The 24,368-nt window shown below is 35.0% G+C and overlaps 1 protein-coding gene across 1 annotated transcript in view; it reads right to left on the bottom strand.

Annotated features, from left to right (window-relative positions):
• The window catches only part of EPHA6 (EPH receptor A6), a 1,036,017-nt gene that overhangs the window by 380,992 nt on the left and 630,657 nt on the right, over nucleotides 1–24,368 (bottom strand). Inside the window, exon 6 of the mRNA XM_070368049.1 lies at nucleotides 16,369–16,493. Within this exon, the coding sequence (XP_070224150.1) occupies nucleotides 16,369–16,493 (125 nt within the window). The remainder of the gene's footprint in view (nucleotides 1–16,368; nucleotides 16,494–24,368) is intronic.

The raw sequence follows: 24,368 nt of genomic DNA, 5'->3' as shown, positions 1-24,368 counted from the left end.
TATATTAAAACTTAAGTGATAATAAGATAATATGGCATGGTATCAGTTGTTAATACTGATGTGGATGGTAGTTTAAGAGTTGAAACTGGTTTTGTGCTGTAGTTCACACATTAATTACTGTCTTTACCCTGGTCTTATTTATTACCGTATGATCCATACAATAGAATAATCCTCTGATGGTCATGCTTGCAGTTTGGGTAAGATGGCATTCTGTCTGTGTGACAAGAATTTAAAGGATCTGTTGTGCAAAGGACTAGAACCATATTAAAATAAAAACTGGTACTGATATTAAAACTAATACTAATTTTAGTAGGTTCTACATATTTAATGCTTACTCTTTCCAAGTAGCAAATGGAATGATTTACATTTAAGAAGTCCCGTTTTATATATTCTTCATAATAGCTTATATGGTTGTTACCATTTCTCTGCCAACAGTTGCAGAAATTAAGGTCCTAGGGAAGTATAACTATTTGCCTAGGATCACACAGTTGATTGTGTCAAGGCCTGAATTCTAACCAGGTCTTTCCAAATCCACTATGACTAGATATTTATTATTGTGTAAAATCTTTTGCTTCATAAATATTGATATAAAATGGCTAAAAATCCACCACCAAAAGTTAAAAAACCAACAGGATAAAAGTGAAATAAGCAATAGTTCAGTCACCTTTAATGTTTCATCAATATCTAAACATACTTTCATTATAGTTTTTTATTAAGTTTCTAGTTGGAGGTTAAAACCTTAGAGATTATCATGAAGTAGGTAGGTGTCTCTCAATTAGCTAGTGGCTAATTAATCTGTCTTAAAATTAATTAATACAAGTCAAGTGTACTCATTAAGCTACTAGTTGTTAATATCATTTTTGTTTTTTCATAATCGAATTTAAGTATTAACACCAATATGCTGTTCTCCACCTTTATTCAAGACTGCAAAAGTAGTTTCGAGGAATAGAAATGTAAAAATATTTTAACTTCTAACTCATTTTTTTTCTAATTTATCCAATAAAATCAAATATTGGCCTCACAGTAAACAAGGGTTGCCTAGCTCCAGAAGAACATGTTTCCTAACTCTGGATACACTACAAACCTTGCATGTTAGACATTCCCTCCAGCAGCAAAAAATCTGCAAATCAAGTCAGGCAGCAGAGGCACATAGAAGCTTTTATATTTCTTAAATAGAAAGTTGCATTCTCTTTATAATATTGCAAAATTTTGAAAACTATGGAGTCCAATAAAAACTGTGCTTAAAAATGCCCAGCTTAAAAGTCACAGGATACACAAGCAATACACATAAATCACTTGCATTTCTATATACTAACAATGAAATATCAGAAACAGAAATTAAGGATTCAATCCCACTTATCATTGCAACAAAAAATAAAATATCTAGGAATAAGCCTACCTAAGGAGACAAAAGAACTGTATACAGAAAGTTATAAGACACTGATGAAAGAAATCAAAGAAACATAAACAGACGGAGAGATATTCCATGTTCCTGGGTTGGAAGAATCAATATTGTGAAAATTACTACACTATCAAATGCAATCTACAGATTTATTGTGATCCCTATCAAATTACCAATGTAATTTTTCATAGAACTAGAACAAAAAATTTCACAATTCATATGGAAACACAAAAGACTCTGAATATCAAAGCAGTCTTGAGAAAGAAGAATGGAGATGGAGGAATCAACCTTCCTGACAGTACCACAAAGCTACAGTCATCAAGACAGTATGGTACTGGCACAAAACAGAAATATAGACCAATGGAACAAGACAGAGATCCCAGAGATAAATGCACACACCTATGGGTACCTTACTTTTGACAAAGGAGGCAAGAATATACAATGGGGCAAAGATAGCCTCTTCAGTAAGTTGTGCAGGGAAAATTGGACAGCTATGTGCAAAGGAATGAAATTAGAACTCCTCCTAACACCATACACAAAGATAAACTCAAAGTGGATTAAAGACCTAAATGTAAGACCAGAAACTATAAAACTCTTAGAGGAAAATATAGACAGAACACATGATGACATAAAGCAAGATCCTCTATGACCTACCTCTTAGAGTAACAGAAATAAAAACAAAATTAAACAAGTGGGACCTAATTAAACTTGAAAGCTTTTGCACAGCAAAATAAACTATAAACAAGGTGAAAAGACAACCTTCAGAATGGGAGAATATAATAGCAAATGAAACAACAGACAAAGGATTAAATTCCAAAATTATACAAGTAGTTCATAAAACTGAATATCAGAAAAACATACAACCCAATCAAAAAGTGGGGAAAAGACCTAAACAGACCTTTCTCCAAAGAAGACATACAGATAGCTAACAAACACATGAAAAGATGATCAACATTGGTCATTATTAGAGAAATGCAAATCAAAACTTGAAATTTTACCTCACACCAGTCATAATGGTCATCATCGAAAAGCCTGCAAACAATAAATGCTGGAAAGGGTATGGAGAAAAGGGAATCCTCTTATACTTTGGTAAGACTGTAACATTCTTGATACAGCCACTATAGAAGATGGTATGGCAATTCCTTAAAAAGCTAGGAATAAAACCACCATATGACCCAGCAATCCCACTACTAGGCATATACCCTGTGGAAACCAAAACAGAAAAATCCACATGTACCCCAATGTTCATTGCATATTTTAGCTCTTTACAATAGCTAGAACATGGAAGGAATCTAGATGTCCATCAACAGATAAGTCGATAAAGAAGCTGTGGTACATACATACAATGGAATATTAGCCATAAAAAGGAACACATTTGAGTCAGTTCTAATGAGGGGGATGAACCTAGAGCCTACTATACAGAATGAAGTAAGTCAGAAAGAAAGATAAACATCATATACTAATGCATATATGTGGAATCTAGAAGGATGGCAATGATGAATTTATTTGCAGGGCAGAAATGGAGAAACAGACACAGAGAACAGACTTATGGACATGGCGGGGGGAGGAAGGAGAGGGTGGGATGTATGGAGAGAGTAACATGGAAACTTACATTACCATATGTAAAATAGATACAAATGGGAATTAGATGTATGGTTCAGGGAACTCAAACAGGGGCCCTGCAACAACCTAGAGAGGTGAGAAGGGGAGGGAGATGGAAGTGAGCTTCAGAGGGAGGGGACATATGCATATCTATATCTGATTCATGTTGATATTTGGCAGAAAACAACAAAACTTTGTAAAGCAATTATCCTTCAATTAAAATTTTTTTAAATGTACAGTTTAAAAACATATACAGGGACTTCCCTTGCAGTTAGGTGGTTAAAATTTTGCCTTCCAGTACAGGGATTTCTTTGGAAGGAATGATGCTAAAGCTGAAACTCCAGTACTTTGGCCACCTCATGCAAAGAGTTGATTCATTGGAAAAGACCCTGATGCTGGGAGGGATTGGGAGCAGGAGGAGAAGGGGACAACAGAGGATGAGATGGCTGGATGGCATCACTGACTTGATGGACGTGAGTCTCGGTGAACTCTGGGAGTTGGTGATGGACAGGGAGGCCTGGCATGCTGTGATTCATGGGGTCGCAAAGAGTCGGACATGACTGAGCGACTGATCTGATCTGATGTGATAGGGAATGCAGGTTTGATCCCTGGTTGGGGAGCTAAGATCTCATATGCCTCTCAGTCAAAAAACAAAGCAAAACATAAGACAGAAACAATATTGTAAGAAATTCAATAAAGACTTTAAAAATGGTCCACATCAAAAAATAAAAACTTAAAAAAACAACAACAAAAAATACATACACACCTTTCACAAAAGCATTTATTGGAGTGAACTATCCATGGTGGGGAGAAGGCGATGGCACCCCACTCCAGTACTCTTGCCCGGAAAATCCCATGGACGGAGGAGCCTGGTAGGTTGCAGTCCACGGGGTCGCGGAAGAGTCGGACACGACTGAGCAACTTCCCTTTCACTTTTCACTTTCATGCATTGGAGAAGGAAATGGCAACCCACTCCAGTGTTCTTGCCTGGAGAATCCCAGGGACGGGGGAGCCTGGTTGGCTGCTGTCAATGGGGTCGCACAGAGTCGGACACGACTGAAGCGACTTAGCAGCAGCAGCAGCATCCATGGTGGAAACCCCACCTAATTCTCATCTGACTACCAAGAAAAGTTTCTAACTCTCCCTTACCCATATTTTCTCTATTAGCATTTCCTATTAAATCCCTGAAGGAAAATTCTCTCTGTAAACAGCCACCTTGTGTTGTACAGAAAGTCTCACAAAAACTTCATGTGATCTTTCATAAATTACAGGTTTCAAAATCCTTAGAAGAAATAAATGCATCTCTGTTCAATTTACAGATTATCTTATTAAGTGCCAGATGAAAAAATAGGAGTGCAATATCAGAAAAGAGAAAGTAAATTTATAAACTGGTAATTATGCTTGTACTTCTAGCCCCAAATTGTATTTGTTTTAAAAATAGGCAGAAAATATGGTTGCATTTTTAACTGCATTTGAAATGAGCAAATGTTACTTTAATAAGGACAGTGATCAGGGAAAACTTGCTAAGGGTTAGATAATATAACCTAACCAGAGCTGCAATTCTTAGCTTGAAATTTATATTAGAAATTCTGGCAAGATTTACCTACAGTAGTATATATATATTACTATATATATATGTGTGTGTGTGTGTGTGTGTATATATATATATATATATAGTGGTATTTACCCTTTCATCATTTTAGGATAGAGTGTTAGATATCTGACTTATATGTTTGGCTTTCTAAAGTAAAAACATTATATTTACATTTTCTATTAAATGGAAGAGCGACTCTTTGAAGGCTGACTGTATGTAGTCTGAATTCATGGCAATGTCACACTCAAATAATTGGTGGCTGTCTATGGGATTTTATTTGTCTGATTTTCACCAAACTAGATCAGAAATTTAGAGGAAGTTTGAATTTGCGTCCTTGTTACTCCTCAGAAAAAAATTTCTGAAGGAATGAAACTATAAAGGAAAAATGCTAATTTTGCATACTCCAAGGCTATCCTGATTCCTGTGAGCATTAACCTAGATACTTTCTAGTATTCTATACTTAAAGGGATATTTGTGATTAGCTTACAATTTGACTTCTCTGGTGGCTCAGATGGTAAAGCGTCTGCCTACAATGCGGGAGACCTGGGTTCAATCCCTGGGTCAGGAAGATCTCCTGGAGAAGGAAATGGCAATCCACTCCAGTATTCTTGCCTGGAAAATCCCATGGAAGGATGAGCCTGGTAGCCTACAGTCCATGCGGACATGACTGAGTGACTTCAATTTCTTCCTTTTATAATTTGATATTGTGGGTTCTATAACCTCTACTCTAAGCTATATGTCACATTGCATTATTTTTCCCCTCCAAACAATAATATTTAAGAGGAGGTGGAAATTTATAAGAGCTGTAATTAATCTTTTAAAAATAACTTTATATTTTTCTCTTTTCTTAGAAATATAAAACTTGGTTGTAAAATATGTAGATTTTTAGGTTGTTGAAGAAACTGAGTTAGTTTTTCACCCTTTGAGACCTTAATGTACTTCCCCATAATTTTTTTTAATATTTTGTACTTTCGTTGAAAAATGAATTATCTCATTGCTTTATTACTCTTGTTTGATAATTTTTATCCCCTTGTATAGCAAAGCAAGAAACAATAAAATAATAAGCAGCTTACACAATCACAGAATTTCAGAATTCGAAAGTAACCTAGTTTAACCTAACTTCATAAAAAATGAGATGAAGACATGGAATTCATTAAAGTGATGAGGAAGCAATTTAAGAAAATTCTGACCAGGAATATCAAAGGAACTGATTATGACTTTAGGATGTGAAGCTGAATGAAAATGCTATGAAATTTAGAACTGATTGAAATACAGCAAGTTGGCAGCAGTATGATTAATGAGCAGCCTTATCTGGTATTACAACATCAGCACTAAGACTGTACTCCCAGTAACTACATACACCAAAAGAATCCAGGCTGTCTGAGCACAGTGAAGAGGGTATTGTTTTAAGGTCCTTGGAAATCAAAATATAAACTTTGATACTCATTATGCTTATAATCTCCATTTCACTCTATAAATTTAGATGTATTCTAAAGTCTTCAATGTAGTACATTTACTTAGTTATTTACTTAACTTTAATTTTTCCTCAATTAGATATATAAAATCTCTGGCATGCTAACTCTAGCTTCTGTCATTTTGTACAAATCTATTTTTCAAATCAAACAAGAGGCAGTATAATTCTTATGAAATCAAAGACAGTTTAAAGGTAGAGGAGTCAGTAAACAATTATAATTTTCATGTGCGTGCAAACCCTCTACTAAATGCAATAGTGAAAATATCTTTTACTTTCTTTCTATTTAGATACATTCAAACCATACAGATGCTGTTGTTGATGCAGTGCTGGCACCAGTCCCAGTTTTGTGACCGTGAGAATCTTTGCTCCAGGCACTGTGGGGACTCCCTGGGCTCACTAAACCAGACAGGCTTCTACCCAGTGTGGTGTTTGCTACACAACATGGAAATTGGCTATGAAATCTCCATAATGAGTGTTTGTATCAGTAAATTCCCTTGCCATCCATTTTTTATCAGGTAATGGTGTTTTAATTAGTACCAAATGCTCATATCCAATTTCTCTGTGGTGGACATGACAACGAATAAAAATTATGAAAAGAGAGGAAAAAACAAAACAAAACTTTTATTCACCAGCTCATGACTTTGCTGATTCCATTAGAAACACTCAGTTACCTCTGAAATGACTTAGTCCTTTATTTATTACATTTTGCTTCAGTTTAATATATTAGGTTCAAATATCACACAGATATGTAACATCTACAGAGGTTCTAACTAGTGATAAAGATGGTATAATATTAAATTCACATCTATGTTTATAGTGTTATGGTTATTTTCCTTCTATCCACACTTATTTTTTAAAGATTATTTTTATGTTGACCATTTAAAAAATCTTTATTGAATTTGTTATATTATTGCTTCTGTTTTATGTTTTGGATTTTTGACCACGAGGCATGTGGGATCCCCACCCAGGGATCAAACCTGCACCCCTCCCTGCAGTAGAAGGCGAAGTTCTAATGACTGGGCCCCAGAGAAGTCCCTATCCACATTTTCAATGTGAGGTAATGGAGAAGCAGGGCATTTAGCGACTTAAGCTTGGAGCTGCGACACTGGCATTCCCTGTGAGCTGTTCCAAATGTAAAGCCTCATCCCACCCTCTCTTAACCCGGCTCAGCTGAATCAGGACCTCCGTTTCAACAAGTTCCTCCTGTAATTCAGGGAATCTTTATGTCTTTTCATCAGTAACACTTTTGTTAGTTCCCATTTAAAAAACCTGTTTCCATTTACATGCAAGTTTACATTTATATAACAAAATGGACCAATGTAGGTGGTCACTGGGGAAGGAGGATGCAGAGAATGAATGAGCTGTTTCTGTACCTAAACAGCGGGTGAAGGCTAAAATAGCATTTGTGGAAGTGAAGAGAAAACTTCTTCGGCAAACACTTACGTGGCATTTGTGGAAGTGAAGAGAAAACGTCCTTCAGCAAACACTTAAGTGAAGGAAGTACAACAAACGAGAATAAGAAAAGTATACTGATTATTTTATAAGGAAGGAAAGAAGGATTTTTTCTTTTGTAGTTTATTATTTCTATAATAATTGATTCATATATTTTTAATCAAACATGCAGATTTACTGGTTATATATTTTAGGAAAAAAAGGAATTTATTGAATTGTTTTCTCAGGGAAGAAAGCTATCTTGAGAAAGAGGGCAGAGAAGGAAGAAAGAGTTGGTTATTGAGAAGTCTTTGACTTTTAGGGCTTCTCAGGTGGCACTAGTGGTAAAGAGCCCACCTGCCAATGCAGAAGAAAGAGATGTGGTTTGATTCCTGAGCCAGGAAGGTCCCCTGGAGGAGGGCATGGCAACCCAATCCAGTATTCTTGCCTGGAGAATCCCATGGAAAGATGAGCCTGGCAGGCTAGGGTCCGAAGGGTCGAATAGAGTCGGACATGACTGAGTGACTAACACTTTAACTTCCACCAAGAATTCAACCTCCTATGAAAAGAAACTTTAAATCATCCCTGAGTGATGAAAATATTTCCCACAATGAAGAGCTTCATACAAATTTCCTTACCTTTTAAAGAAAACAGTTCAGACATGAAATTATGTATTTTTATATAAACCTCATAAGTACTTAATTCTATAATTGGTAGAGTAGGTGAAACAATGGCAAGTTAAATTCAGTATTTTATATAGATAATTACTGACCATCTGTATACAAGAAATGTTTCCTTCCTTATGATGAAATTTCTTAAACAAAATCTAAAAACTGCTGACTGTGATAAAAAAAAAAATAATGAGAGAATTATAAAGAAAAGACTACCAGTTGCAGGTCTTTAAATATTGGATGTAAGAATAATGAACTATTATGGGGGATGCATGTTTGCAAAATGAGGTATCAGTTGGTAATTAGTGGAGCTGTACAACACCCTGGTGAGGTAGGTATGTTTTATTGCTGCCATTTTATAGATGCAAAACAGGCAGCAGAGAGTAATGAAGTGTCTGCCTCAGGGAACCTAGAAAATCAGCATCAGCAGAAAGCACTTTTCTGAGACATCCAATTGGGATGCAACTATATGTGAAGAACTACTTAATTGCCTGGGTTATTTTGGTGAAGTTACTTAGCTTTCCTGTACCTTAGTTTCTTCATCTGTAAAATGGGGGGAGTGATAGTATTTATCTCAAATGGTTGTTATTGGAATTGAATTACTTAATACATAAAAAACACTTTAAAAAATACCTGTTTTTTTGAAGAAATTTCTGTAGTGGCTGTATCAATTTACATCCCACCAACAGTGCAAGAGGGTTCCCTTTTTTCCACACCCTCTCCAGCATTTATTGTTTGTAGATTTTTTGATGATGGCCATTTTGACTGGTGTGAGGTGATACCTCACTGCAGTTTTGATTTGAATTTCTCTAATAATACTTTGGCCACATGATGCAATAGTTGACTCACTGGAAAAGATCTTGATGCTGGAAAAGATGGCAGGGAGAAGAGGGTGACAGAGGATGAGCTGGTTGGATGGCATCATCCATTCACAGGGCATGAACTTCGGCAAACTCTGGGAGATGGTGAGGGAGAGGGAAGCCGGGCATGCTGCAGTCCATGGGGTTGTAAATTGTCAGACACAACTTGGCAGCCGAACAACAACAATGTCTTCTTTGGCGAAATGTCTGTTTAGGTCTTCAGCCCATTGTTTGATTGCATATTTAGTTTTTCTGATATTGAGTTACATGAAGCGCTTTTATATTTTGGAGATTAATCCTCTGTCAGTTGTTTCATTTGCAATTATTTTCTCCCATTCCGAGGGTTGTCTTTTCATCTTGCCATGATGGAGAACAGTATGGAGATGTCTTTAAAAACTAGGAATAAAACTACCATACGACCGAGCAATCCCACTATGGGGTATATACCCTAAGAAAATCACAATTGTAAAAGACATATGTTCATTGCAGCACTATTTACAATAGTACATGGAAGCACCCAATAGGTCCATCAACAGATCAACGGATAAAGAGCTTGTTGTATATATATGTATATCTATCTATCTATCTATATATGATGGAATATTACTCTGCCTTAAAAATGAACAAATTTGAGTCAATTCTAGTGAGGTTGGATGAACCTAGGGCCTGTTATACAGAGTGAATAAATCAGAAAGAGAAAAATAAATATCATATATTAACACACACATAGGGAACCTAGAAAAATGGTACTGATGAATCTATTCGCAGGGGAGGAATAGAGACACAGACATAGAGAAGAGACATGTGGACACGGTGGAGGAAGGGGAAGGTGGGACAAATTGAGAGAGTAACATTGAAACATATACAATTACCATTTGTAAAACAGTTAGCCAGCGGGAATTTTATGTATGACACAGGGAGTTCAACCCAGTGCTCTGTGACAACCTAAAGGGGTGGGGTGGGGTCAGAGGTGGGAGGGAGGTTAAAGAGGTGGGGACATATGCATACCTATAGCTGATTCATGTTGATGTATGAGAATTTCCAGAACTTCAAACTGGATAACACAACAGTGTAAAGCAGTTATCCTTGAATTAAAAATAAATGTTTTAAAAATACCTGGCCTAAAATTGGCCAACTACCATCGTCTATGAATGATCATTTATGTGCCTTTCTGATTGCTAAGGATATGAATATGGACAAAAGAAATCCCTGCCTCGTGAGTTTCAGTTCAGTTCAGTCACCCAGTCACGTCCGACTCTTTCAGACGCCATGAACTGCAGCATGTCAGGCTTCCCTGTCTATTACCAACTCCCGGAGCTTGCTCAAACTCATGTCCATTGAGTTGGTGATGCCATCCAACTATCTCATTCTCTGTCATTCCCTTCTCCTCCTCCCTTCAATCTTTCCCAGCATCAGGGTCTTTTCCAGTGAATCAGTTATTCACATGATGTGGCCAAAGTATTGGAGTTTCAGCTTCAGCATCAGTCCTTCCAATGAATATTCAAGATTGATTTCCTTCAGGATTGACCGGTTTGATCTCCTTGCTGTCCACAGGACTCTTAAGAGTCTTCTCCAACACCCCAGTTCAAAAGCATCATTTCTTCTGCACTCAGAGCTTTCTTTATGGTCCAACTCTCACATCTATATATGACTACTGGAAAAACCACAGCTGTGATTATATAGACATTTGTCGGTAAAGTAATGTCTCTACTTTTTAATATGTTGTCCAGGTTTGTCATGCTTTTCTTCCAAGGAGCAAGAGTCTTTTAATTTCATGTATGCAGTCACCATCCACAGTGATTTTGGAGCCCTAGAAAATAAAGTCTCTCACTGTTTCCATTGTTTCCCCATCTATTTGCCATGAAGTGATGGAACCGGATGCCATGATCTTAGTTTTTTGAATGTTGAGTTTTAAGCCTGCTTTTTCATTCTCCTCTTTCACTTTTATAAAGTGGCTCTTTAGTTCCTCTTCACTTTCTTCCTTAAGGATGGTGTCATTTGCATATTAAAGGTTATTGATATTTCTCCCTGCAAGTTTGATCCAGCTTGTGCTTCATCCAGCCTGGCATTTCATATGATGTATTCTGCATTTAAGTTAAATAAGCAGGGTGACAATATACGGCATTGACATATTCCTTTCCCAATTTGGAACCAGTCCGTTGTTCCATGTCCAGTTCTGACTGTTGCTTCTTGACCTGCATGCAGATATCTCAGGAGGCAGGTAAAGTGGTCTGAAGATTTCTTAAGAATCTTCCACAGTTGTGGTCCACACAGTCAAAGGCTTTAGTGTAGTCAATGAGGCAGAAGTAAAAGTTTTACTGGAATCCGCTTGCTTTCTCTCGTTCCTCTACCTTTTCTAAGGTGTATATATATATATATATATATATATATATATATATAACTGACTAATCAAGTCTGTCTTTGATAAATATAATAAAAAAGAACAAAGAAGCAAGATAAAGAAAAGTACTATTATTGATAGAGAAAAAGAAGAAACTTTAAGAATGTGAACACAAAGGATAAAGGAGAAAAAAAGAACATAACTAAGGGAAAGGTGTATTTGATATTCAATTAGAATTTTGATATTTATTGACTGCAGGAGGGTCTGCAACATATTGAAGCTGGAGACTGAGGGGTTGGGAACAGATGATGTCTTAGCTACATGGGAATAACTTTTTTAAGCCCAAGATGGAACTGCTCTCATCTGGAGTACCAAGTCTGAAAACTAAAATGTAGGTAACTTTTGCACCCTTGTAAAAGCTCTCCTGGACCAAAAACTGAGTATATCCACAGATGGTCAATAAGCATATGAAAAGATGCTTGTCATTACTAATTATTAGAGAAACGCAAATCCCAACTACAATAAGGTACCATTACACCAGTCCAAACGACCATCATTAAAAAGTCTGCAGGACTTCCCTAGTGGTCCAGTCGTTAAGAGTCTGCTTGTCAATGCAGGGGACATGCGTTCAATCCTTGGGTTAGGGAGGATTCCACATGCCACAGAGCAGCTAAGCACATTTGTCCAAACCACTGAAACCCACATGCTCTAGAGCTCATGTGCCACAACTACTGATCCCACGCACCCTAGAGCCCATGCTCCACACAAGAGAAGTCACTGCAATGAGAAGCCCGTGCACTGCAACTAGAGAAAAGCCCTCAACGATGAAGAGCCAGAACAGCAGAAAAAAAGAAAAAGTCTATGAATAAATGCTGGAGATGTGTTTGGAGGAATGCGAACCCTCCTACACTGTTGGTAGGAATATAAATTGTTGTAGCCATTATGGAGAATGACATGGAGGTTCCTTTAAACACCAAAAACAGAGCTACCATATGACCCAGCAATCTCATTCCTCAGCATACATCTGGACAAAACTATGAATAAAGAAGATACATGCTCCCTCATTGTTCACAGTTGGCCTATTCAAAATAGCCAAGACATGGAAACAACCTAAATGTCCATTAACAGATGAAAGGATAAAGAAGATATAGTACATGTATACTATGGAACACTACTCAGCCACAAAAAAGAACAAAAATAATGCCATTTGAAGCAACATAGATGCTACTGCAGGTTAGCATACTAAGTGAAGTAAGTCAGAAAGAGAAAGAAAATACCATATGATATCACTTATACATGGAATCTAAAATATGACACAAAGAACTGATCTATGAAGCAGACTCACAGACATAGAGAATAGACTCATGGTTGCCAAGGAAACATAGGGGAGGGATGGACTAGGAGTTTGGCTTAGTAGATGCAAACTACTACATATAGAATAGATGGACAACAAAGTCCTACTGTATAGCACAGGGGGTTATAGTAAATGTCCAGGGATAGACCATAATGGAAAAGAATATTAAAAACTAATCCATAAGTATGTATAACTGAGTACCATGCTGTACATCAGAAATTAACACAACAGTTTAAATCAACTATACTTCACTTAAAAAAAAAATAAAGATGACACAGTATATCCAGTTAGCCTATCCCCAAATGCCAAGCCAACTCTGGGCTCTATACTTCTTTCCTTGTTCCTTCTCACTCTAAATGATGTTGACTATGTGGCTACAGTAGAATAGATATTTTCTATTTTTTTCTCTCCCTGTTCTTTATCCTTTCTCGTATCTCTTGCTCCCTGCCTTCTGCCCCATTTGGCAGTTCCTGGAAATGAGACCAGCTGCTTCATGAAGTATTATATAAAGCATGCATGTGTGTGATCAGTCACTCAGTCATGTCCAGCTCTTCACAATCCCCTGGACGGTAGCCCACCAGGCTCCTCTGTCCATGGGATTCTCAAGGCCAGAATACTGGAGTGGGCTGCCATGCCTTTCTCCAGGGGATCTTCCTGACACAGGGGTTGAACCCACATCTGCTTGTCCCCTGCATTGGCAAGCAGATTCTTTACCACTGAACCACCTGGGAAGGCCATTATATAAAGTGTGTATATCTAAGTTGTTGTCATTTTTTTTAACAGTTTCCAGTATAAGTATGCTGTACTTTGAAGAAACATATTGTTAGTGAGTAAATATGAAATATAATTTTTTGTGACTTATACTTGAATTTCTTCATTATTTTAAGTGCCTTTTCATATTTATAATATATTCATGTACGTTTAAAACACTTTTTAAGTATGAAAATGTGGCCAAGAATTTGGAGAGTATAATTAACTGAATAGAGAATATCTAATTAATTATAACCCACAAGCTATAGATTTTCTTCTCTATAGTCTGCTCATCTCACATACACACACACAGACACATACAGAAACAGAAGACAATCATAGCTAGGTTTTAATTTTTATATATAATTATGATGTGAAGATTATTGTTCCCTGCAGTGAGTTATTTTTTAAAATGTGCCTGTATATTTAACTTTAGCACACTTAAGTTATTTGAAAGATAGTATATCTATATAACTGTATAAACACAAACATAGTAGCATTTGAAAATAGCTAAAAATGGAAGAGATTATCTTTCTGAACCCTTATTTTATAGATAGAAAACAGGAATAAGAAACTTAAGGTCTAAGTCAAACTTAAATGTCCAAACACTTAGACCAGTGCCTTTTTCTAAGCAAAGGTCACTGGTAACAATAATATGTGTTTGATCTCAGACATTTGTAGACACCTCACATTGTAAATCGCTTAGTTCAGTTCAGTTCAGTCACTCAGTCGTGTCCGACTCTTCGTGACCCCATGAACCACAGCACGCCAGGCCTTCCTGTCCATCACCAACTCCTGGAGTTTACCCAAACTCATGTCCATTGAGTCAGTGATGCCATCCAACCATCTCATCCTCTGTCATCCCCTTATCCTCCTGCCCACAATCCCTCCCAGCATCAGAGTCTTTTCCAATGAGTCAACTCTTCGCATGAGGTAGCCAAAGTACTGGAGTTTCAGCTTTAGCATCATTCCTTCCAAAGAACACCCAAGACTGATCTCCTTTAGAATGAGATCTGTTTATAATTAATCTTTACAACACACTAGAAGGGTTGGTATCTTTATTTTCCTTTTGTAAATGTGAAGTCTGATTAGGGAGATTAATAGACTTTTTCCTGACCACAAGCATTAGAGTCAAAGTCAGAATGTGAATTAGGAATCCTTGGCTTCCAACTCCACGTTAAATTCATTAGCAATGGATCATTGCCATTTTCTTATAAAATAAACTCCTTTGTAATATTATTTATTCTATTATTAAAACATGGATATTATGTCAGTAGCCATCTCTGAGGATATTATTAATTTCTAAAGTTCCAATTGGATGAATATGGTTCTTTTCTTATAGAATCAGCACAATTTTTCTTTAACTGGAAATATTATGTTATTTTCATCTTCATATATATGAAGCAAAAATGACTATAGAATAAGAGTCATCTTCTGTGTATAAAATATTATCTTTATAATACAAGATAAATATTTTTATTCTGAAAATTTCCTTAAAAATGTGTACATTGCTTTTTAAATAAACTGAATTATTTGAGTATATGAAGATATATTTAAATTAATGGACAGAAAAATATGTATATTCCTGTGACAGGATGCCATAGGTTGTAACATTTGGAAGGATAGACCAACAGGATTTCTGAGCACAAGCTGGCCAGGCCAATGTACAGAATCTATAATCTAATTAAACTGAGTAAATTCCTCCTTTTTAGACTATGGATTTTTCCATGTCAGTTAATAATAATGATAGCTTTCATTGACCACATAATTCTGAAATTACTAAATATAATCATACTACTAAGTTACTTCTCCCCTTTTCAAACTTACATTTGCTCAGAAGCAGTAGAATAGAAAAATATAGACTTCTATTTCTCTTCTTTTTATACTGTTCATGGGGTTCTCAAGATAAAAATATGGAAGTGGTTTGCCATTCCCTTCTCCAATGGACCACGTTTTGTCAGAACTCTCCACCATTTCTCTTTTTGCCTGAGTTTCTTCATAGGGAACCTAAATTTATTTGTGATGTTCCTTTGATTCCAGTAAGTTATAGAAACACAACAAGTTCTTTCTTATTATAAGATACCACTGGGAATTATATAAATTTTTACATAATATTTTTAAATGTAATGCTCATTTTATCAATACTGTAGGTTAGTATCAGCCCAATGGGATATATTCTCAGAATTGACTCTATGTTCTGCCATAACATCTGTAGCAATGATATCATAATGGTGAGTGAAAGGGAGAAAGCATAAAGAAAGTAGACTTGTGAATGTCATAAAACTAAGGAAGTATATAATTAGGGAAAATATAGTGATTGAGAATTTTAATGACAGAAATGGAAATTAAAGTTAAGAGTTGATTTATTAACCAGATTTATCTTGCTACCTTATAAAACAGCTGACCTGAATGGAAAGACAATTTTAATTCATCAGCTATTTTCATTTATACCTTAAATAATACTTTGCAAATTTTAGCAGACTATAACTTTAAATTCATTGGAAAGGATATGGCCCACTGAACTTGTTTTAGATTATGGTAATTCCATTTTACTATTTTTTCTGAAGTGAGTTTTAGAAATAACGTTATATTCATTAAACTGTAAGCTGATGAATACAATCTCTCACTATATTGTAAAACTCAGAGTAAGTGAAGATAGAAATGTACATCCTGTGTCTTCTACCTTAATCTTATATAAAACAAGGCAAATTAATTAAGAAATTATAAGCACTATAGTATACTAGAGAATATTTAAAGACATAGTAGGTAAGAAGATAGGCCAAAAAGAACAGGTTTCAAAGTAAAATAATATTCTATAACAATATACTTAATATATATATGCATATATATGTATATGTACATTTTGAGGAAGCTCCAAATAAGACCTACTTTCTCATAGTACTTGATCTCGTAGTCCAGTATGGCTCCATTGGAAAAAGCAGGTGCTTGCCATGATAGGGCAATGCTATTTTGGGATGCCCAGTCCTTTCTTACCATACCTATCAGGGAAGGTGCTGAAAAGAAAGAAAATAACTAAGAATTAATTGGCAGGAATCATTCTCCACAATGCTTTCTTTAACATTTTGTCTCCCAAGGAAAACACAATTCTTGTTGAAGTGGACACCAATTACTGATGTCAGATTAATATGATAATCAGGATCTACTTTATTCAATCCAAATAAAATATTAAAATTTATTTAGACACTGATGGCTCAGTGGCAAAGAATTTTGCCTGCAGTACAGGAGCTGCAGGAGATGCAGGTTCAATCCCTGGGTTGGAAAGACCCCCTTTTGATCCCTGGGTTGGAAAGATCCCCTGGAGAACGGCATGGCAACTCACTCCAGCATTCTTGCCTAGAGAATCCTATGGACAGAGCAGCCTTGTGGGCTACAGTCCAGAGGGTCACAAAGAGTCATATATAACTGAAGCAACTTAGCTCACACGCATGCAGAAACAAATTAGGGAACAAAGGAAATACTCAGATAGTCCAAGAAGAAGGACTATAACTCATCATCTCTGATTCTGTTTGAGGACTTTTTCCTCAAACTGGCTTTGGTTTTGAGCTATAATATGAAGTATAATAGACTTGACTTCTATATTTTCTCAAAACTAAGACTACTATAGAAAATCCTCTGCAATTACATGATCATTTATAAGCTTTCTTTCTTTCAAGAGTTAGTACTTAATGAAATTTTAGTACTTTATAGAAGTTACATCGCAAACTTAACTACAGCGTATTTTGGCTTATCAAAGAGAGGATCATTTCTTTTGCAAGGTTTCTATGACTTCTGACTAAAGCTGAAATATTTAATTTATGAAGTTTATTTTGAATCATGTCTGTCTTCTTTTTCTATATAACATTATCTTAACAATCCAATCCTAACCTAAAGTAATCTTGTATACACTGTAGGTTTTTTTTATCTAACAAAATACTTCTCATCTTTAAATATTCAAATTACTTACAAAAGGAATTTTTATATAGAGAACTAAAATTCAGTCTTAAAACTACAAACTAAATATACTGAGATACCATTTCTCATTTTAAATTGGCAAAAAAATCCAAAAACTTGACACCAGGCTCTGTTGGCTAGACTGTGAGGAAAAGACTTTAATACACTGTTGGTATAAATGCAAAATGGCATAATCTTTATAAAGGGAACTTTAACAATTTAAGGCAAATTATATGTTCATTTACACTTTGGCTTTAGGAATCTATTGAAAGATACACTGCACAAATATGAAGTGACATATTTACAAGACTACTCATTGAAATTTATTTGTAAAGCCTGGAAACAATTTAAATGCCCATCAATAAGGGACTGGTTTAAAAAAGTATGCTACATTCACCAGAGAATTATGAAACTGTAAAAAAGGAATTGTGACCATCTATAAATACTAGAATGAATTTACTTCAGGATTTACTTTTAAATGAAAAAAGTGAGGTGGAGAAAAATGTATGAAAAAAATGTCTAAGGATAAATTTAAGAATAAAAACTAGTAACAATGGTTACTCTTAGAGGATGGGAGGCTAAGATGGTCACTACAGGGTTAGAAGAAAATCATCTCTGAATATAAATAATAACAGACAAATGAACACTGAAAGAGCAATCTCAAAAGATTAAAAGAAATAAATCTGTGTATTGAGTTGAAAGCATAGCTTCTGAGAGGAACTACTTAAAATGACATTAAATGACAGTTACTTAACCTACATCTCAATGGGACATATTCTAAGTATCAAAAACAATACTGCAAAAATTATTGAACTGTTTTTAGTAATGATATTACAAGTGGTATTACTGGTATTGTAATGCTGAATGTGTGTGTGTGTGTGTGTGTGTGCGCATGCGTGCGCATGCACGTGTGTGTGTGTTTGTGTGTATTAAGAGACAAATCAAATGAATAATTACATTGGTGTTATTAAGAACTAGGATTTTTTTTTCCTATGGGAAAATAGAGATACAGATGTCAGACCAATGAAGGTAAGTAAAAACCCTATCCTAGTAAACCTGAATTAGAAGTATGATTATGAACTCATGTATCTTTCCAGTTCATTTTCAGAAATTTCCAGACCAATGAAGGTAAGTAAAAACCCTATACTAGTAAACTTGAATTAGTATGATTATGAACTCAAGTATCTTTCCAGTTCATTTTCAGAAATTTCCAGACTGATGAAGGTAAGTAAAAACTCTATACTAGTAAAATTGAATTAGTATGATTATGAACTCATGTATCTTTCCAGTTCATTTTCAAAAATCCATTCACATGTACTAAATGCAGTTGAAAATAGGATTTGAAGAAACTGATTCTCTATGATCAAGATGAAATGTTTCTTTAGTTTCTAAGAGAGACTCAAGTATTAAATGTGGTAATTTACTTTCCAAAGTTGTTTTCGTATCTTAAGGATAAACTACTTTCTTATATTTGTGAGAATGACAAAGTCGGTTCTCATAAGAAATTAAGTACTTTAGAAACTATATTTGAAACTCATTCCAGCTGCTTAATGACAGTATTATTGCTGTACTAAGATATTTTCTTAAAATGAGTGATAATTATAGAAATTGCTGAGAAATAGAAGAGTTTGTGCCATAAGCTAAAATAGAAATATATAAAATGGTAAATAAGAAAATGTTCTGACAATTCACTATGTATATTGAGTCATATTCACTACTAATAAACTACCATTAGTCAATTAATGGTATTAATTCCTGCTGAAAAAAGCATTAATGTTCTTGGAATTATAGTATAATAATGAATTAAATAGTGCTTTATGGAAAAAATAAAACTTTAATGTGAATAATACAAATTAGAAGTTGACTAAAGTACATAAAAGTATATCAATTCATTACTAATTTTGAAAATGTCCTTTTCATGTATACAAATGTTGTGGTTAATTTTCAGTTTAATGTACAATATCACAAAGCAGTATTACCAGTGTATTATATTTTGTCTCATAATTACTTAGCACTCAAGTTCAAATGATACAAAACTTATAAGAAATTCAATTATGCCAACAGCATTTTAGAATGACTATTGGTTAAAATATAGGTACTATCTTTCCTATTTCCAGCTCTTCAATGGTTATTTAATTGTACAGACACATCATCTAAATTATATGAATCCTCTTCTATAAAATAGAAAATTTTTTTTTTTTTTTTTAAATAGAAAATTAAGAGAATCTATTCTCTAACTGGAGAAGGCGATGGCTCCCCACTCCAGTACTCTTGCCTGGAAAATCCCATGGATGGAGGAGCCTGGTAGGCTGTAGTCCATGGGGTCGCTAGGAGTCGGACACGACTGAGCGACTTCCCTTTCACTTTTCACTTTTCAGTTTCATGCATTGGAGAAAGAAATGGCAACTCACTCCAGTGTTCTTGCCTGGAGAATCCCAGGGATGGGGGAGCCTGGTGGGCTTCCGTCTATGGGGTCACACAGAGTCGGACACGACTGAAGCGACTTAGCAGTATTCTTTTAACTACATAGATCCTTCATTTATAAACAGACTTCAAGGTAATATCTATATAAAATCTAAAATCTCTTCACTTTTGCACATTCCTTTCATATGTAAACATCTATGTTTTAAACAGTTGCTAAATATACATAATTCTAGATAATTCTATTTTAAACCAATATTCTAAATCCTACTCTATATTTTAAAGAGTTTCCATAATTTTTACTTTAGTGGCTAATATTCAATTGTGTTGCTATTTTATCAGGTCATTACTCTAATGTTGGATTTTGAGGTTTAAAATATTGTTTTCTCCGAATTCTGACATTTTATGTACAAACATTTTATGCATAAATTTTGATTTTGTTAAAATTATTTTAGAGAGAAAATTGCTCTATATAATTTGGATTTTGTGTCATACTATTATTACCATAGTGCTTTTGAAAAAGCTGTCACTGGCGACCCACTCCGGTACTCTTGTCTGGAAAATCCCATGGACGGAGGAGCCTGGTGGGCTGCAATCCATGGGGTTGCTAGACTTCACTTTGACTTTTCACTTTCATGCATTGGAGAAGGAAATGGCAACCCACTCCAGTGTTCTTGCCTGGAGAATCCCAGGGACAGGGGAGCCTGGTGAGCTGCTGTCTATGGGGTCGCACAGAGTCAGACACGACTGAAACCACTTAGCATATTACTATTACTAATCACACATTTTAAACACTTAATGAGTTGACAGCAGAGGATGTAGAAAACAATTTACAGGTCAATACATCTCAAACACTGCATTTTATGTTTTCAGAGAAGAACATTACACAGAATTTCATTTTAAAATAAGGTTTCAATACATGAAACCTAAAGCTTTTGCTTTGAATATATCTAATGAATTTGTCTTAATAATTCAAGCTTACATAGTATCTGAATTGGCATATTGTGAAAACTCTGCAGTACCAACTAATACAAAGCAGAAAATACATTTATTCCTCCACATGAGAAAAACTGATTTTAGGACACAAAAGGACAACTATTGATCTTTACTTCTGATTCTAAAAAGTTAGAGAAGGAAAGAAATAGTCAAGGAAATAATATCTTCTGGAGTCTGTCAGATCAGATGCTAACCAATGTTTCCTGAGTGACAATTACCTATTCAGTATAGCCTTCAGCAGAATCATGTTTTTGATATACATCCTTTCTTAAGTCTTCAAAAATCTTAGCTTTGACCTTCAACATAAATGACTGGTGAATAGATTACCACATTCTTGAAAATGTTTTTCATACAAACCCTTTTGATTACTACATTTTTTGAATCTCAAGTAGTTTACCAAAAACTATGTAACAAAGAATGAAAATAAAAGTATGAAGGGAGTTAGTTCTAACAAAAGAGATCTTACTCACACTTAGAAAAGTTTTGCTTTCTTATGCTTATATGGAGATACCTAAAGAAACAGTGAATTATTCTAGTTAAGTATTTTGCTCTTAATTGAGCTAATCAATTTTTATTAAATGTTTATATTATGCATGTTATCTTATTATATTGTCATAAATCTATGGGGAAGACATTGCCTCCATAAGATGATGACATTGAGGCTCAGAGAAGTGAGCAATTGATATAATTGCATTAATGATATAATGAGAAGGCCAATTTTGGTATTAATGCAGAATGTCAAAAAAGAAGTGGAAAATTTAACATTTTTGCTATACTTTCTCTTAAAATTAATTCTATTCAGTATTGTAAATACCTGTTCAAAAGTGGTAGAAATGAGGCAATGTTACAAATATCCTTGTTGTCTTCGAGTTGATTATTTCTTTAAATTTTAAAATATCAAACACTACTGTTCAATTTTACTGTTCAAATTTACTACTGTTCAATTTTACACTGTAGTTCAGTCACTCAGTCATGTCCAACTCTTTGTGACCCCATGGATTGCAGCACATCAGGCTTCCACATCCTTATTTATCTCCCTGAGTTTTCACAAACTCATGTTTGTTAAGTCTGTGATGCCATCCAACCACCTCATCCTCTTTTACTCCCTTCTCCTCCTGCCCTCAATCAAATTATATTGTGAATTATCACAAATATGTCTTATTTTTAGCATGTAATCAAGATTTACACCATGGGTCATGAGGTGTTTTCCTAAAGATCAAACAAATGTTGCTAATTCTAAGTCATCTATTGAGCATACTGGGTAAATGAAGGTTTATTTATTGTGATATGCTTACCGGCATGAGTGTGTGTGCGTGTTTAGATGAAAAAGACAGAGTGGAGCAGGGAACACTCCTATGCACATGTGTTTGTGACAGTGAAAATCTTAATAGTGAATGTTATATAATGTAATCCCAATATACAAACAGATCTTATAAGCAGTTTAATACCTTTTATCACCAATGCAGAAAATACTTCAATGTATTTCTGATAGCTGAGTAACTACTTCTTACTTTAGCAGTGTAGTATTTCACAGAGTATATAAAGAGCATAGTACTTCAAAAAGTACTATATAAAGAGTGCAGTGCCTCACAAAGTACTATATAAAGAGTACAGTACTTCACAAAGCTATCCATTGTCTTTTAAAAATCTTTAATTGATAAAACATCTGGAGTCATTGTTTGCTTCCTATAACTTCAACCTTAGTCCTAACGCTAGTGCTGACTTTTACTACGCATAGAACTCTTTCCCTTTGCTTATCTATCAACCTCTTTCTTTTTTTATTCCTTCTTTCTCTACTTTCCATTTTTCTTTACTTTCTTAATTTCCTTTTTTAGTGCTTTTCATTTTGTCTTTGCTTTATGCCCTCCTTTCTGTGCTTCCCTGTGCCTCTTTCTAGGCACATCTATCAACAACAGGATGAAATGTGAATTCAGAACAATATAATAAATAATATAGATTAGAAAGTAGAACTCAGAACAGACTTTTAAGACTATATGATTTTCCTCTCTTCTTTGCTAATGAGCCAGTGGGTAGAACTGCAGAGCACAAGTATGTAATAGTGTTTCTTTTGTGTATGTAGAGAAGAAGAACACACCCAATACACTATTCTTACTTGTGAAATTTTGTAAGTGTGATATTTAGCATGTGAATTGACATTTTTGAAACCTGATAACATGCTTCAAAATATTTCTGATCTTTATCTTGTTTTGAAAATGTCAGATAGCATAATCTATCTAATGATATCTGTTACATGTGCTTTTCTTTTCATGTGATTTTTCCTGTAATCAGTGGTAATATATATTTTTATCTACTTCCCTGTGTAGTCAAAACCTGATTATGAGCTTGAAATATACAGATTATGCTTACATACAGCAGAACTGGTGCTTTATTTTCTTTATAGCCTCTGTCTCTTTTCTACACCTGAGAATAAAACTGTGGTATGTTCAACCATATGACCCGTGATGTGCTAAATTATGGCATCCAAATATTTCTACATTGTAATCCCCAGAACCTGCGAATGTTCATATCTGGTAAAGAGACTTTGCAGTTTTTGATAATTAAGGATTCTTAGATGAGATTACTCTGGATTATCCAGGTAGGCCTAATATAATCACAGGTACACTCATGAAAAAGAGATAGGAGAAGATACCTACACAAGAGAAGGCTGTGAGCCAAGGAATGCAGAAGTTGGAAAAAGGAAGGAGTGCATCCTTCTTGGAGCCTACAGAAAGAACAAGTTCTCCTGAAACCTTCACTACAGCCGTATAAGACTTATGTTGGATTTCTGACATATAGAACTGTATTATGATAAATACAGGTTGTTTTTGAGACAATAAGTTTGTGATGATTTGTTGCAGTGCAACAATAGGAAACAAACAGTTCAACTGATTAATCTGTGCAGACCTTAATACATTTGAGTCAGTAGAGAAAGTAGGTAAGTTTTTTAAAAGTATGTTTCTAAAACAGTGATTAAAAAGTCATCTATTTATATTTTGAAAATTAATCCTTTGTCAGTTGTTTCATTTGCAACTATTTTCTCCCATTCTGAGGGTTGTCTTTTCACTTAGCTTACAGTTTCTTTTGCTGTGAAAAGCTTTTAAGCTTAATAAGGTTCCACTTGTTTACTTTTGTTTTTATTTCTATTACTCTAGGAGGTGGGTCATAGAGGATCTTGCTTTGATTTATGTCATCAAGTGTTCTGCCTATGTTTTTGTCTAAGAGTTTTATAGTTTCTGGTCTTACATTTAGGTCTTTAATCCATTTTGAGTTTGTCTTTGTGTATGGTGTTAGGAAGTGTTCTAATTCTATTCTTTTACATGTAGCTGTCCAGTTTTCCCAGCACCATTTATTGAAGAGGCTGTCTTTGCCCCATTGTATATTCTTGCCTCCTTTGTCAAAAATAAGGTACCCAGAGGTGCATGGGTTTATTTCTGGACTTTATTTCTTGTTCCATTGGTCTGTATTTATGTTTTTGTGCAAGTACCATACGCACTATTTACAGTAACTAGAACACGGAAGCA

Source organism: Bos mutus, chromosome 1 (genome assembly GCF_027580195.1).
Source record: "Bos mutus isolate GX-2022 chromosome 1, NWIPB_WYAK_1.1, whole genome shotgun sequence".
In the NCBI taxonomy this organism is placed as follows: domain Eukaryota; kingdom Metazoa; phylum Chordata; class Mammalia; order Artiodactyla; family Bovidae; genus Bos; species Bos mutus.
Note: the sequence above shows the minus strand (reverse complement) of the source record. Positions and strands in the feature narration are given on the sequence as shown.